This window comes from Entelurus aequoreus, linkage group LG14 (genome assembly GCF_033978785.1).
Source record: "Entelurus aequoreus isolate RoL-2023_Sb linkage group LG14, RoL_Eaeq_v1.1, whole genome shotgun sequence".
In the NCBI taxonomy this organism is placed as follows: domain Eukaryota; kingdom Metazoa; phylum Chordata; class Actinopteri; order Syngnathiformes; family Syngnathidae; genus Entelurus; species Entelurus aequoreus.
The window spans coordinates 6,522,116-6,538,332 of NC_084744.1; the positions used below are offsets into that span (position 1 = coordinate 6,522,116).

At 42.2% G+C, this 16,217-nt stretch overlaps 1 protein-coding gene across 2 annotated transcripts; it reads right to left on the bottom strand.

Annotated features, from left to right (window-relative positions):
* Window positions 1–2,482: 2,482 nt before the first annotated feature.
* On the bottom strand, window positions 2,483–14,302 carry LOC133665240 (uncharacterized). Of its 2 annotated transcripts, XM_062070487.1 has the most exons (6): window positions 14,167–14,302; window positions 11,433–11,723; window positions 6,833–7,081; window positions 6,627–6,728; window positions 5,871–6,367; window positions 2,483–4,627 (listed from the first exon to the last, which is right to left on the bottom strand). In XM_062070487.1, exons 1-6 carry the CDS (start codon window positions 14,207–14,209, stop codon window positions 4,613–4,615), a joined length of 1,197 nt encoding a protein of 398 aa, XP_061926471.1. In that variant the 5' UTR covers window positions 14,210–14,302; the 3' UTR covers window positions 2,483–4,612. The 2 variants fall into 2 exon arrangements, with proteins under 2 accessions (XP_061926471.1, XP_061926472.1); XM_062070488.1 differs by lacking the exon at window positions 2,483–4,627 and having other exon boundaries at window positions 5,793–6,364.
* Between the last annotated feature and the right edge of the window lie 1,915 nt (window positions 14,303–16,217).

Genomic DNA, 16,217 nt, shown 5'->3' on the forward strand with positions numbered 1-16,217 from the left:
AATCAATCAATCAATCAATGTTTATTTATATAGCCCTAAATCACAAGTGTCTCAAAGGGCTGTACAAGCCACAACGACATCCTCGGTACAGAGCCCACATACGGGCAAGGAAAAACTCACCCCAGTGGGACGTCGGTGAATGACTATGAGAAACCTTGGAGAGGACCGCATATGTGGGTAACCCCCCCCCCTCTAGGGGAGACCGAAAGCAACGGATGTCGAGTGGGTCTGACATAACATTGTGAAAGTCCAGTCCACAGTGGATCCAACACATCAGCGGGAGTCCAGTCCACAGCGGGGCCAACAGGAAACCATCCCGAGCGGAGACGGGTCAGCAGCGCAGAGATGTCCCCAACCGATGCACAGGCTAGTGGTCCACCCGGGGTCCCGGCTCTGGACAGCCAGCACTTCATCCATGGCCACCGGACCTATGCAACTCCCCCTCGCAAGGGACAGGGGAGAAGAGGAGAGAAGAAAAGAAACGGCAGATCAACTGGTCTAAAAAAGGGGGGGTCTATTTAAAGGCTAGATTATACAAATGAGTTTTAAGATGGGACTTAAATGCTTCTACTGAGGTAGCATCTCTAACTGTTACCGGGAGGGCATTCCAGAGTACTGGAGCCCGAATAGAAAACGCTCTATAGCCCGCAGACTTTTTTTTGGCTCTGGGAATCACTAATAAGCCGGAGTTCTTTGAACGCAGATTTCTTGTCGGGACATATGGTACAATACAATCGGCGAGATAGGCTGGAGCTAAACCGTGTAATATTTTATACGTAAGTAGTAAAACCTTAAAGTCGCATCTTAAGTGCACAGGAAGCCAGTGCAAGTGAGCCAGTATAGGCGTAATATGATCAAACTTTCTTGTTTTTGTCAAAAGCCTTGCAGCCGCATTTTGTACCAACTGTAATCTTTTAATGCTAGACATAGGGAGGCCCGAAAATAATACGTTACAGTAATCGAGACGAGACGTAACGAACGCATGAATAATGATCTCAGCGTCGCTAGTGGACAAGATGGAACGAATTTTAGCGATATTACGGAGATGAAAGAAGGCCGTTTTAGTAACACTCTTAATGTGTGACTCAAACGAGAGAGTTGGGTCGAAGATAATACCCAGATTCTTTACCGAGTCTCCTTGTTTAATTGTTTGGTTGTCAAATGTTAAGGTGGTATTATTAAATAGATGTTGGTGTCTAGCAGGACCGATAATCAGCATTTCCGTTTTCTTAGCGTTGAGTTGCAAAAAGTTAGCGGACATCCATTGTTTAATTTCATTAAGACACGCCTCCAGCTGACTACAGTCCGGCGTGTTGGTCAGCTTTAGGGGCATGTAGAGTTGAGTGTCATCAGCATAACAGTGAAAGCTAACACCGTACTTGCGTATGATGTCACCTAGCGGCAGCATGTAAATACTAAAGAGTGCAGGGCCAAGAACCGAACCCTGGGGAACTCCGCACGTTACCTTGACATAGTCCGAGGTCACATTGTTATGGGAGACGCACTGCATCCTGTCAGTAAGATAAGAGTTAAACCAAGACAAGGCTAAGTCTGACATACCAATACGTGTTTTGATACGCTCTAATAAAATATTATGATCGACGGTATCGAAAGCGGCGCTAAGATCAAGAAGCAGCAACATAGATGATGCATCAGAATCCATCGTTAGCAATAGATCATTAGTCATTTTTGCGAGGGCTGTCTCCGTAGAGTGATTTGCCCTGAAACCGGATTGAAAAGGTTCACAGAGATTGTTAGTCACTAAGTGTTCATTTAGCTGCTGTGCAACAGTTTTTTCGAGAATTTTGGAAATAAACGGAAGGTGGGAGACCGGTCGGTAGTTTACCATGAGGTCAGGATCGAGGTTAGGTCTTTTGAGCAGAGGATGAATAACCGCTTTTTTGAATGCTAGGGGAACAGTGCCGGAGGAAAGTGATAAGTTTATAATATTTAACACTGATGGACCTAATAATACAAACAGTTCCTTGATAAGTTTCCCAGGAAGTGGGTCAAGTAAACATGTTGTTTGTTTTATCCCACTTACACGCTGTAATAATTCCTCTAATGTTATTTCATCAAAAATAGAGAGACTATTTTGGAGGGCAGTGTCCGTCGTATATACAGTCGTATTTGTGTTAATAGAGCCCAGTTGTAGCTGGGATGCGTTGTCTTTAATCTCCTTTCTAATGAGTTCAATTTTCTTATTAAAGAAATTCATAAAATCATCTGCCGAGTGGGTGGAGCTACTGGGAGGAGTCCCTTGTTGGGTTAGCGATGCTACTGTACTAAACAGAAATTTAGGATCGTTTTTGTTGAGGCGGATGAGATTTGAGTAGTATTTAGTTTTAGCTAAGGTAAGCATGCGTTTATAAGTTATTAAACTATCACTCCATGCTTGATGGAAAACCTCAAGTTTAGTCGCGCGCCATTTGCGTTCCAGTTTTCTACATGATAATTTCTGAGCTCTAATTTCTTCTGTAAACCATGGGGTGCGCCTTTTAGGGGCCCTTTTTTGCTTTAGCGGTGCTATACTATCAATAATTTTGCGCAAGGCATCGTCAAAGTTGTTAGTGAGTTTATCAATAGAGCCGACATAATTTGGGAATGGTGCTATTACCGAAGGCAGTAGGTCAGCAAGAGTCATCGTTGTGGCAGCATTAATGTTGCGGCCGCTATAGCAGTTATTATTATTATTAGCTTGTTGACAAAGAGTCAAAACTTCAAATTTTATAAGGTAATGATCGGACATTACTTTAGTATATGGAAGTATCATAACTTTGGAGGTGGTGACACCCCTGACAAGCACTAGATCTATTGTATTACCGTTGCGATGCGTGGGTTCATGTATTATTTGTGTAAGACCACAGCTATCAATTATGGTTTGGAGCGCCACGCACTGAGGGTCCGATGGGGTATTCATATGGATATTAAAGTCCCCCATTATGATTATATTGTCGGCGTGCGTCACTAGATCAGCAACGAACTCTGAGAATTCACTGATAAAGTCCGAATAGGGCCCAGGGGGGCGGTAGATAACAGCCAGGTCGAGAGGTAGCGGTGTGACAGACCTCATAGTAAGCACCTCAAACGATTTATATTTATTATTTAGGTTAGGGGTAAGGTTGAAATTTTCATTGTATATTAGTGCGACACCCCCTCCCCTTTTAAGAGGGCGGGCAACATGCGCATTCGTATAGTTAGGAGGAGATGCCTCATTGAGCGCAAAAAATTCGTCCGGTTTGAGCCAGGTTTCGCTAAGACCAATGACGTTAAGATTGTTGTCTCTAATGACCTCATTAACCAATAACGCCTTGGGAGACAATGATCTTATGTTTAAAAAGCCCATATTATAGGTATTGGGCTCTTTTGACGAGTTTTTGTTAAGATTATCCGTAGTGGCAATATTAACAATGTTGCGTTTATTATGCGTAGTGCACTTTAAATAGTTTCGACCATATCTAGGAATTGATATGACGGGAATTTTCCGATTGTTTGCTTGGTGCTGCAATAGACTGGACATATCATAATTTGCCACCTCAGTAGAATGCATGTCCACCTCTGACACAGACACAACAGAAAAAACATTATGTGAATTGTGAATTATTCTAAGAGAATTGCTATGCGTACATGGATTATCCAGCCTGGCGCTGGCTAGTTCTAGCTTAACTGACTCCTCACCCGGACTAACAGACATTGTAATTGCCTGTGACCGGGCTTGCTCTAGTGTAGTCAGTCAAGTGAGACTTAAATAGTAGTCTATGTTTCTAGACAGGATGATGGCGCCTTCCTGGTTAGGGTGAAGGCCGTCTCTCATCAGCAAGCCTGGTTTGCCCCAGAAAGAGGGCCAGTTATCAATAAACGTTAGTCCCTGCTGCCTACAGTAGCTAGCCAACCACTTGTTAAGCGAGACTAATCTGCTATATCTCTCATCATTGCCTCTCGCAGCCAGGGGGCCAGAGACAATTACTCGATGCCTGGACATCTTTCTGGCGAGATCACAAGTCCTGGCTATGTTTCTCTTTGTAATCTCTGACTGTCTCATTCTAGTGTCATTGGAGCCAACGTGTACAACTATATTCGCATAATTAGTGGTGCGATTAGCCTGTCGTACGTGTTTACTAGGCCTGTTGCGAGTTAGCTCCCTAAGATTAGCTTCAATGTCAGGTGCTCTGGCCCCGGGGATACACTTTATTGTGGCTGGTTTGCTAAGCTTTATGTTTCGGGTGATGGAGTCCCCTATAACTAAGGTGTGGTGCCCGATAGACTGGGGTGTAGGACTAGCTAAAGAGCTAAATCTATTATGCGTCTCAACCGGTACACCGTAGCTTGTAGGCCGCTTAGGACTGCTACAAGCTGGGCTAGTTAGCTCGCTACAGCTAACGCTAGCAGATGTGTCCGCAACATCTAAAGTTACGACATTACTCTGCTCTAACTGGCGGACACGGCCCTCTAGCAGAGCCAACCTCTCCGTGAGTATGGTGCAAGACGCGCAGGAAGCCATTACTCACAGTGTTTTCTGTCACCGAGTGAAGTTCCTGCTGTCCTCAGGGAAGTGGTCGCGGTCTGTAGGAGTAGCTTCTTACTGACCGGCGCTGCCTTTCTCCGCGCTAGCTTAGCAGCTAGCTAGCTGAGGAAAGGGTGGTGGGACAGAGATCGGGTGATTTGCAAGTTAAATAGTACCACTAAAAATGTTTGAGAAGTGATAAAGAAAGCTGTAGAACAATTAAAAGCACACAGATAGAGCGCTACTTAGCTTTTTCGCAACAGCGAACAGACGGCGAGCAGTCACGCACGGTGAACCGGAACCGGAAATCCTTTTCTTCTCCAAAAAGTTATGTGTGTAAGTCTGCTGCCTAAACCTGCTCGGTGAATAGTTCCCCACGTGAAGTGACGTGAAGTGAAGGGTGGATTGTGCTCCCACTATCCACCACTAGGTGGAAGCCTCACTGGGTCCTTCTTTTTGGAGACTTTCCTAAAGATTTACTTTGTAAATTTGTAAATACGCGATAATTTGGTGAAAAACAACACGATTGACTCTGGTGGAAAAATCACGCTATGTAGAATGTTGCGTTATATTTGACCGTGTTGTATCCAACTTTGAGGGTAGTTTGAACAGTAACATTGTGTTTCCCTATAGGAAAATAAAATGCTGTACTTTAATCAAGTGATTCTTTGTTGTACCACTAAATGGAGCCTCCATACCACTAGCAGTACACATACCACCATTTGAAAATCAATGCTCATTTGCATGTTTGTGGCTGTTGTTGTTGCTGTTGTTATTGTTGTTGTTGTTGTTGTTGGTGTTGTTGTTGTTGTTGTTGTTGTTGTTGATGTTGTTGTTGCACGTGCCGTTCACGAGTAGCATGTTTTTCAAAATATACTGTAACTATAGATGTAAACATTGTGTATGTGCTGACAAATTCATTTATGATTGTTTATCAAAATGTAACTATAGATGTCAACATCGTGTAAGTGCTGAAAGATTCAAAGATTTTTAACTGTAAAATCCTGGCAACTGAGCTGTCAGCTTTTTTACTGTACAATCTATTGTCATTTCTACAGTGTACACTTTGATGAATAACTTGCTTTGATATAACTCAAGCAGATACTTATTTTGTTTTACTATTAAAATGTTTTAAATTATTGACAGTATTATATTTGTTGCATTATTAGTTGATAAAGTTTAAAATATACTCAATAGCATGCAATACATGTTTTTCTGTCCGTCACAATGAAAAGATGACATTTAGTAAATGATAAAATGCTTTGACTCTTATTATTTCAGGGTTTAATGATGCGTTAAATGATGTGTCGGGCCCCCGGGCTTTGAGTTTGACAGCTGTGTTATAAGACATTTATTTTATATTTACCTGGATGATGTGGAGGAAGCAGAACTGTATGAGGTTCTTGTCCAAATCGTTTCCTGTGAATTGTCCTAATTCTCCGAGATTTGCAAAACAGAACTTCCATGGCGTACATGTGTGTAACCACCTGTGACGGCTCAAGCTGAATCCATCCTTCACACTGTCCTCCCCAGCATAACAGTCTGTATGATTCCTACGCAGGAAAGTTTGCGCTTCTGTGATGTGTTTATTTTCTCTACTTGATTTGGCCAGCAGTCGCTGTGGACAACCTCCAATACGAGTCACTGTGTCCAGGAAGTGGTTGAGAAATACTGAAGGATCACCGTTGTTATTGTCTGCTTCAATCCACAATATGGTGTCACTAAATAAGTCAGTGCAGGCACTAATTGTAATACCATATGTCGTCAGTTCGTCATATGAGTCCAAAAACCATAACTCGTTGGGATTGTTGATGTTGTATAACCTCATCTCTATCCTTCTATTTTGTAAATATTCATCTTCTGCTGTGGAAACAAAATGCATCAGTTAGTGTAATCACTGATCTACAAAAGCCAGAAGCAGTGAAGTTGTCACGTTGTGTAAATGGTAAATAAAAAGAGAATACAATGATTTGCAAATCCTTTTCAAGACTAGTGTTAGACTTAGATAAGTCACATCTAGTCTTAGACTTAGATTGGTCACATCTAGTCTTAGACTTAGATTGGTCAGGTCTAGTCTTAGACTTAGGTTGGTCACATCTAGTCTTAGACTTAGATTGGTCACCTTGACGTTTTTTGTAGAATCCCAAAAAGATGCAGAGCCCAATAAACACGAGTGCAACAATGGAAGTGATGATGACAACCATTTCAGCAACAGTTAATTTGCCTGCAAAGGAACACAAAAGTCATAGAAACATTTCTGTGTGCATTCATATCAAAATAACGTTCACATTTCAATATCTCACTTTCATTATTATTGATTATGTTTACCAGATAAGCAGTCCTTAGCAGTGATTGTAGCCATTTCAATGGTCAGAGGGTTGCTGACCTCACAAATATAAACTTGATGATTAAGAAACTTCCTGAGAGTTATTGTTAAATTTGGTCCAGTTTGCTCATTTCCACCTGATCTCCACTTAAACTTTAATAAAGGAGAATGTTTGGACTCTGTTGAGCACACGAGCGTCGCCTGGTATGTGTCAATCATCTCACAACTTATGTTGGGTTTGGATACTTTGTCTGAAAACACAAAGAAGAAAATGGATCAGAGTACAAAAAACAGAATTCTATAAAATATGCTGCCCCCTATTGATTTGGAGTGTAATAGACTTAGACTCAGACAAACTTTATTTATCCAGCAGGGAAATTTTTCAACACAGTAGCTCAGTTACAAAGGGTAAGGATGGAAATGATAATGCAGGTATAAGGTAGACTAAAAATGTACCATAGTAGACCCAGACTTCCCTCTACCCAGCCACTTCGTCCAGCTCCACCCGGGATATTCCGAAATGTTCCCAGGCCAGCCGGGAGACATAGTCATCCCAACGTGTTCTGGGTCTTCCCCGTGGCCTCCTACCAGTCAGACCTGCCCTAAACATGTCCCTAGGGAGGCGTTGGGGTGGCATCCTGACCAGATGCCCGAACCTCATCTGGCTCCTCTCGATGGGGAGGAGCAGCGGCTTTACTTTGAGCTCCTCCCGGATGACAGAGCTTCTCACCCTATCTCTAAGGGAGAGCCCGCCATCCGGCGAAGGAAAATAATTTTGACCGCTTGTACCCGTGATCTTGTCCTTTCGGTCATAACCCAAAGTTCATGACCATAGGTGAGGATGGGAACGTAGATCGACCGGTAAATTGAGAGCTTTGCCTTTCGGCTCAGCTCCTTCTTCACCACAACGGATCGATACAGCGTCCGCATTACTGAAGACGCCACACCGGTCCGCCTGTCGATCTCACAATCCACTCTTTCCTCACTCGTGAACAAGACTCCGAGGTACTTGAGGTATACCGTTATATTATATTATTATATTATATCATATTTTTATATAATCTATCCAATATACAACAAATCTCAATTACCATGTACAATATTATAGTATATGTTACAGCTGCAGCAAAAAAAGAAAGAACAGCATAAAACAGAGAGTAGATCCAGCAGAAAATAGACATTATAAACAAAGAGAGGTAGCTAACATGTCAGGTGTCAGGTAATAGACAGATATCATCTATTGCTGTATGGCGAGTGATTATACAGCTGGATGGAGTGCGGAATAAAGGAGTTATTGAATGGAAGACTGTGGGAACGTAGATGAAGGAGCCTCTTGGAGTATGAACTCCGCTGTCCCTCAATTGTCTGGAGGAGTGGGTGGGCAGGATTGTCCATGATGGCGAGCAGTTTGTCCAGTGTCCTCCTGTCCCTCATTCACACAAACGCTTCCAACTGTGTGCCAATAGTTTGGCCGGCTTTCCGGATCAGTTTGTCCAACCGGATTTAGTCTCTTTTGCTGGTGCTGCTCCCCCAACAAACCACTGCAAAGTACAGGGCACTGGCCACAACAGACTGAAAAAAGATCACCAATAGCTTGCTGCACACATTAAAGGACCTAAGCTTCTTCAGGAAAAGGAGTCTGCTCATGCCCTTCTTGTATACTGCTTTGCTGTTGTCCTTCCAGTCCAATCTGCTGTTCAAGTGGACTTCCAGGTACTTGTACTTCCCCACTGCTGCCACCTCCTGGCCCTGGATGTTGATGGGCTCTACAGGGGTAATTTTCTTCTTGAAGTCGATGACCAGCTCCACATTCAGGAGCATATGGTTCACCTGAGACCACTTCACATAGTCAGCGATCCGTGTCCTGTACTCTAAATTATGTCCCCCTCCGATACACAGCAGAGTCGTCAGAGTATTTCTGCAGGTGGCAGGACCTGGAACTATACTGAAAGTCTGAGGTGTACAGGGTGAACAGGAAAGGAGACAGGACAGTCCCCTGTGGAGCACCTAAACCACTGACCAAAGTATCCGACAGGGAGCTCCCCAGTCGCACAAATTGGGGTCTATCAGACAAGTAATCAGTGATCCAGGAGACAATGGATGAACTGACACCCATCCTGAGCAACTTGTCACTCATCAGAATTGGCTGAATGGTGTTAAAGACACTGGAGAAATCAAAGAACATGATCATCACAGTGCCCCTCCCACCATACAGGTGAGAGTGAGCACGATGCAGCAGGTAGATGACAGCATCATCCACTCCTACATGGGGTTGATACGCAAACTGTAGAGGGTCCAGAGAAGGAGCCACCAGGGGTCTCAGCTGAGCCAGCATAAGTCTCTCGAGGACTTTCATGACATAAGACGTCAGGGCAACCGGTCTGAAGTCATTCAAGCTTGATTTGATGGGCTTCATGGGCACCGGCACTATAGAGGATGTTTTCCATAGCGCTGGTATCCTTTGTAACTTTAGCCTCAGGTTGAAGATGAAGTACAGAATCTCAGTCAGCTGAGCAGCACAAGTCTTCAGGACCCAGGGGTTGACTCGGTCAGGGTCTGCTAACTTGGCTTGGTTGACTCTCTCCAGCTGTCGTCTCTCATGACCAGGTGTCAGACACACCGTGCTGGCTTTCTCAGTGGGGGTAGAAGTGGGAATGAGAAACAGCAGCGGCAGGCAACAGTTTGTGGATTGATGGTCAGGGGAGGTGTGATGACGGAGTAGTGGGGGGAGGGCCAGTAAGGGGTGCATTGCTAAATCTATTGAAAAACAAATTCAGCTTGTTGGCTCTTAACCTGCTGGTTCAGAGTTGTATTGTCCCGTGTTGCACAGTGTACATATTGGTAGAAAGTGGGTAAAATTGAGTCCAAAGAAGCATGATTAAAGTCACCCAAAATGAGAGCGAGGGCATTGAGGTGTTTGGTTTGTTGCCTGAATGGTGTCACATTCGCATGTACACTCCGATGAAGATTACAGAAGTAAATATGGTCAAATTCTAACCGTCAGAAGTTCGATGTCCGGCATACAAAAACACTCCTTTACAGTCATATGTCCAGGATTACACCACCTCTCGTTCACCAAGATGGCAATCCCACCGCCTTTCTTCTTACCGCTCAGGAGTGTGTCTCTATCCACCCGTGAGGTTGTGCAGTTGGGTAGAAACGCGTGTAGCCAAGTCTCCGTAAAGCACATCATACTGCACACGGCGTACTCCTTTTGAGTTCGGACGAGCCCGAACAATTCTTCCATTTTATTCGCCAAAGACCGCTTCTCCGCTCCTTCATCTTTGTGCCGGCACGGCATCCCCGGCGCTTTTTCCGTAGTTCCACGGGAATGTCCGGCCGCGATCCCCATAGCGCTGGCAAGGAAAGCGCTAAAAACTCTTTGCATGTGTAAACAAAGGGCCGGCTGCTCAACTGATCAAAGCCAAACACAAAACGGCCCGAGAAGAAAAAGAAAAGTAACGAAAACACACAAAAGCGCCCAAGAACCATTAGTGGTTTATGGAAAAGATAAGTAATAAAAAAAAAGCAAGGAAATTTTAGAATAATACCAAAAATAAAGTAAAATGAAGGACGTCAAAGAAGCTACTGTAATGTGCTGCCACTCTTTCAAGCGCATCAAACATTGTCAGAATAACTTCATAATCAGGAAGACACGGCATTATCCATCCATCCATCCATCTTCAACTGCTTATCCAGAATCGGGTTGCGGGGACAACAGCTCCAGCAGAGACGCCCAGACTTACCTCTCCAGAGCAACATTAGCAACTTCCTCCTGGGGGATCCCGAAGCGTTCCCAGGCCAGAGAGGAGATGTAATCCCCGCATCTGGTCCTTGCCCTGCCCCGGGGTCTCCTCCCAGTGGGACGTGTAACGAGGACCTCCCTCGGGAGACGCTCGTGAGGCATCCGCACGAGATGCCCGAACCACCTAAGCTGGCTCCTTTCCAAGCGAAGGAGCAGCGGCTCTACTCCGAGTCTCTCTCGGGTGACTGAACTTCTCACCCTATCTCTAAGGGACATGCCAGCCACACTTCTGAGGAAACTCATTTCGGCCGCTTGTATCTGTGATCTTATTCTTTCAGTCATGACCCACACTTTTCGAACATGTTGAAAAGAGAAACTGGAAAAATTGTGATGTATCATGTTGTATGCTTGCATGTTCGAAATAAACTCAAACTCAAACACTTCATGGCCATAGGTGAGAGTAGGAGTGTAGATAGCTCGGTAGGCCGAAAGCTTTGCCTTCTGGCTCAGCTCTCGTTTTGTCACAACAGTGCAGCAGAGAGACTGCAATACTGCCCCAGCTGCTCCGATTCTCCGGCTGATTTCCTTCTCCATCTTTCCCTCAATTGTGAACAAGACCCCGAGATACTTAAACTCCTCCACCTGGGACAGAGTCTTGTTCTCTACCTGTACTGTACAAACCATCGGTTTCCTGCTGAGAACCATTGCCTCAGATTTGGAGATGCTGATCCTGATTCCAGCCGCTGAACACTTGGCTGCGAACCGATCCAGCATTATCTTGTTGTTATTATTCGGTATTACATATTGATTTGTGTAAGCACAATATTTCTGTTTCATGGATGAAAAGATAAACTTACCTATAACCTCAATTTTATACGCATTGTGATAGAGCTTCTTGTTGACTCTGACTTCCTGGTCATAGTTTCCACTGTCTTCATAAGTGGCCTGTTTGATGGTCAGTACTGCAGAGTTCCTGTCCAGAAGGATTCTGTTCTCGTATGTAGGGGCCACAGTCTCCATGGTGCCATCAAAAATTACAATGTCGTAGACATGACGTGTCCAGTATATTTCAGTTGGCTGTCGATAATTTGAAGGTCCCAAGGTTATCGCCTGACCCTTCAGTAGATATTTCACATCCCGTGCAGAAACTGGGAAAGATGCATAAATAAATGGATGAACATTTTTTCACACATTGAAACATGGACATTTGATCTCCATTTTAACAATATTTTTGGATCATAGTATTATAAAACATTCATTTTGGAAAGTAATTTGTAAAATGTGTACAGTCAGGGGGAAAAGGACATTATTACTAATGTAGAATATTATCATTACTGTGGAATATCATTACTACTGTAGAATATTATTATTACTGTAGAATATTCTCAGGACATTTCATCGATCGCAACTGGACTGTTTGGTTTGTAGACTTAAATTGGTCAAATCTAATCTTAGACTTAGATTGGTCAGATCTAGTCTTTGACTTAGTTTGGTCAAGTCTAGTCATAGACTTAGATTGTTCGGATCTAGTCTAAGACTCAGATTGGTCACATCTAGTCATAGACTAAGATTGGTCACAACTAGTTTTAGACTTAGATTGGTCAGATCTAGTCTTACACTTAGATTGGTCACGTCTAGTCTTAGACTCAGATTGGTCACATCAAGTCTTAGACTTATATTGGTCACATCTAGTCTTAGATTTTAAATTAGTCACATCTAGTCTTATACTTAGATTGGTCACATCTAGTCTTAGGCTTAGATTGGTCACATATAGTCTTAGACTTAGATTGGTCATATCCAGTCTTAGACTTAGATTGGTCGCATCTAGTCTTAGACTTAGATTGGTCGCATCTACTCTTAGACTCAGATTGGTCAGATATAGTCTTAGATTTAAATTGGTCACATCTAGTCTTAGACTTAGATTGGTCACATCTATTCTTAGACTTAGATTGGTCACATCTAGTCTTAAGCTTAGATTGGTCACATATAGTCTTAGACTTAGATTGGTCACATCTAGTCTTACACTTAGATTGGTCACATCTAGTCTTAGACTCAGATTGGTCAGATATAGTCTTAGATTTAAATTGGTCACATCCAGTATTAGACTTAGATAGGTCACATCAAGTCTTAGACTTAGATTGTTCATATCTAGTCTTAGATTTAAATGTGTCACATCTAGTCTTATACTTAGATTGGTCACATCTAGTCTTAAAATTAGATTGGTCACATCTAGTTTTAGGTTCAGATTGGTCACATCTAGTCTTAGACTTAGATTGGTCACATCTAGTCTTAAAATTAGATTGGTCACATCTAGTTTTAGGTTCAGATTGGTCACATCTAGTCTTAGACTTAGATTGGTCACATCTAGTCTTAGGTTTACATTGGTCGCAAACATGATTTAGGTTTAGATTCAACATATATATTTATATTTAACATAGATTTATAATTAAGATTTAGGTTTAGTTTTAACATATAGATTTATATTTAACATATAGATTTATATTTAACATATAGATTTATCATTAAGATTTAGGTTTAGTTCTAACATATAGATTTGTATTTAACATATAGATTTGTAATTAAGATTGAAGTTTAGATTCAACATATAGATTTATATTTAAAATTAAGATTTAAATTGAACATTTATGTCACAGTCCCTGCAGTGTCTGTGTTGTTTGCCTAGGTGTGGTCATGTGTGGGCGGAGTTTGGGTTCCTGGCTTCCCAGTCTGGCACACCTGGCGCTGATCAGCCTACTCACCTGCCTGCCATCAGCTAATCACCTCCACTCCACAAAAGCCCTGGCCTCCTCACACGACGCTGCCAGATCGTTTCACAGCTCTCCACGTGGTAACGCTTCTCGCCAGTTCTAGTAGTCTTTTGATGATCTTGTTGATCTTTTCTTTGTGCCTTTGCTCCTGGTATCTTGTTCCTCGACTCACCATTGTTTCCTCTGCCTCCAGTGCCTACCTCCTCTAAGCCTGCCTGCCTGCCAGACACCTCCACTCCAGTTGACGACGCCTTTCCCTAATCCCTCATTTGCCCAAATTAAACCCTTTGGACTTTTAATCTGCCTGTCTTGTCTGCTTTTGGGTCCGCCATCTTGTTAAATCGTGACCATTTAGATATACTATTTAGAGTCAACATGTAATTTAAACTCTAATGTAATGAAAATTAGCTAAATTTGAGAAAAGTGAGTTGAATCTGAGAAATATATCAGAAAGAGTGGATTGCAGAGAAATAAGAGGTGAGGCAAAACAAGAGACAGCAGGTACAGGTCAGACCAGCCTAGCAAGTTCAGGCAAGAGAAGAATTTCACCCTTCCTCTTTTAGTCAAAGGTAAAAACTAGCTCTGGTTCCACCTGACTTCATGCCTCATCATAAATATCAAATATACTTTAGTGAAATGAGTGAATAAATACTGCACTGTATTTACAAATATGTACTGTAGTGTAAATGATGCAATAGTCTACCCAACAATTATGTACACATGCAACAAAACATGTTAACATGGCATCCTATTTAGTTCTAACCTGCAGTTTTCAACACCACATAAACAACAATATATATTTTTAAGTAAGAACAAAACTTACCTAAACTGCAAGTAAAAATGAAACAGATGTGTTGGTAGTCCATTGTAGTCCTTAAATATGCACTTATAGCAATATTAATACACTATTTTGATGATAACATGACATCACTGAAGACAAATGTAATGCCCTAACACCTGCTCACCTCTTCAAGCAAGACAATGAAAGTGAAAGCAAGGACATGTCCATTATAGTAGAGCAGAAGATTTTCACATTAAGAGCGCAAGCTGAGCATTCCCACTTCAACAAAATTAATAAAGTATATAAAAAGGGTGATCTAGTTATGTAGGGACTAGAGTTGTAGTACCGCGATACTAATGAATCATAGTCGATACTATACCTCCTCTAATAAGTACCGGTCCACCACCCCCCGCACCCCCTGTCGTCATCACATCATGACATTGCTGGTTTTACGAGCAGAGGAGCATGTTGGGCAGCGCACAAACACAGAGTACTTACAAGCAGACACAGTGTGTAGACAGAAAAGGGAGAACGGATGAATTTGGGTGTAAAAAGTAAAGACAAAAGTGAAGTTATAACACTGAAACACCCTCAGGAAGAGGTGCTTTAAAACATGGATAACTAGCTAGTGGCTAACGTCCATCCGCAGTCTGCAGTGTTTTAGCTACTTCTAAATCACTAATCCTGGCCTCCATGGCGACAAATAAAGTACGTTTCTTATATGTAGCATTATCACTGGAGGACGAGGATTAGCTAAACATGCTTCGCTACACACCGTAAGATACAATAGCTCACCGGCGTCACAATGTAAACAAATGCCATGGGTGGATCTACACCTGACATCCACTGTAATGATACCAAGTTCAGGAGAGTATCTAGTCGATACGACTATGATTACATCGATGTTTTTTAGCATCAGAAAATCTTCTTTAGTTTTTTCAAAATTCATATTATGTTTATAAAGTCATGAAATACGTCCCTGGACACATGAGGACTTTGAATATGACCAATGTATGATCCTGTAACTACTTGGTATCAGATCGATACCTAAATGTGTGGTATCATCCAAAACTAATGTAAAGTATCAAAGAAGAGAAGAATAAGTGATTATTACATTTTAACAGAAGTGTAGATAGAATATGTTAAAACAGAAAATAAGCAGATATTAACAGTAAATGAACAAGTAGATCAATAATACATTTTTACAGTTTGTCCTTTATAATGTTAACAAAATAATAGAATGATAAATGACACAATTAATGTCAGGCTTGGTAAAAAGGATAGGACTCAGATGCAGAGTAGGGAACTTTGACAAGCTTTTATTTTGGCAGCTTCCTTTCATCTCCAAAGTGAAGGAATACAATATCTATATCAACCAAAAAACTAATCGGCGAAAAAGGTTCCAAAAAATAGGAACAACCGAAAATCACTCCGAACGGAGGAAAACACAAAAGCAAATACGAACTATAATTGGCGCCGTATATGCTATAAAATGTATTAACAAAAAACGCTCCAACAGGAGGAAGAAACAACAGCTATGAAAAATTCTACACTATCCAATCTAATAAAGTTTAACAAAAATAGTCACTCAAAAATTTGAGGAAAGAATGAAAAATAACTGATAACTCACCACTTCGGCTGAATAAACTCAATAACAAAAAATCACTCTGATGAGGAGGAAGAAAGGAAAACTCAAAATAGCCACCAAGGGATTCAAGATCAAGGAACATAAGCAGGAGACAAGGCAAGGCATGGACATGGGCATGGATGCTAGAGAGCACGAATAAACGAGACAATCTGGCACAGAACAAAGGGAGGAGTGGGCTTATAAGACACATGAGGCTAGAGAGCACGAATAAACGAGACAATCTGGCACAGAACAAAGGGAGGAGTGGGCTTATAAGACACATGAGGCTAATAGGGAACAGGTGGAAACAATCAGGGAACAGGGATGACGTCAGACTGATGACACAAAAGGAAGGACAAGTGACCTGAAATGAGAGGAGAGTTTGTCAGGGTTGTCCCTGACAGTTTGGTCAAGTTTTAGTTTTCCTCTGCGTTTGTCTTGGTTTCCTGTTTTTAGTTCCTGTCAG

What these genes read in the sequence shown, in the direction of transcription:
- LOC133665240 (XM_062070487.1), bottom strand. Translation starts at nt 14,209, where the DNA reads ATGGACTACCAACACATCTGTTTCATTTTTACTTGCAGTTTAG. An exon ending in CATTTTTACTTGCAGTTTAG is followed by an intron (nt 11,724 to 14,166) that starts GTAAGTTTTGTT and finishes CATCTTTCCCAG; the next exon opens with TTTCTGCACGGGATGTGAAA. An exon ending in TGCTAAGGACTGCTTATCTG is followed by an intron (nt 6,729 to 6,832) that starts GTAAACATAATC and finishes GTTCCTTTGCAG; the next exon opens with GCAAATTAACTGTTGCTGAA.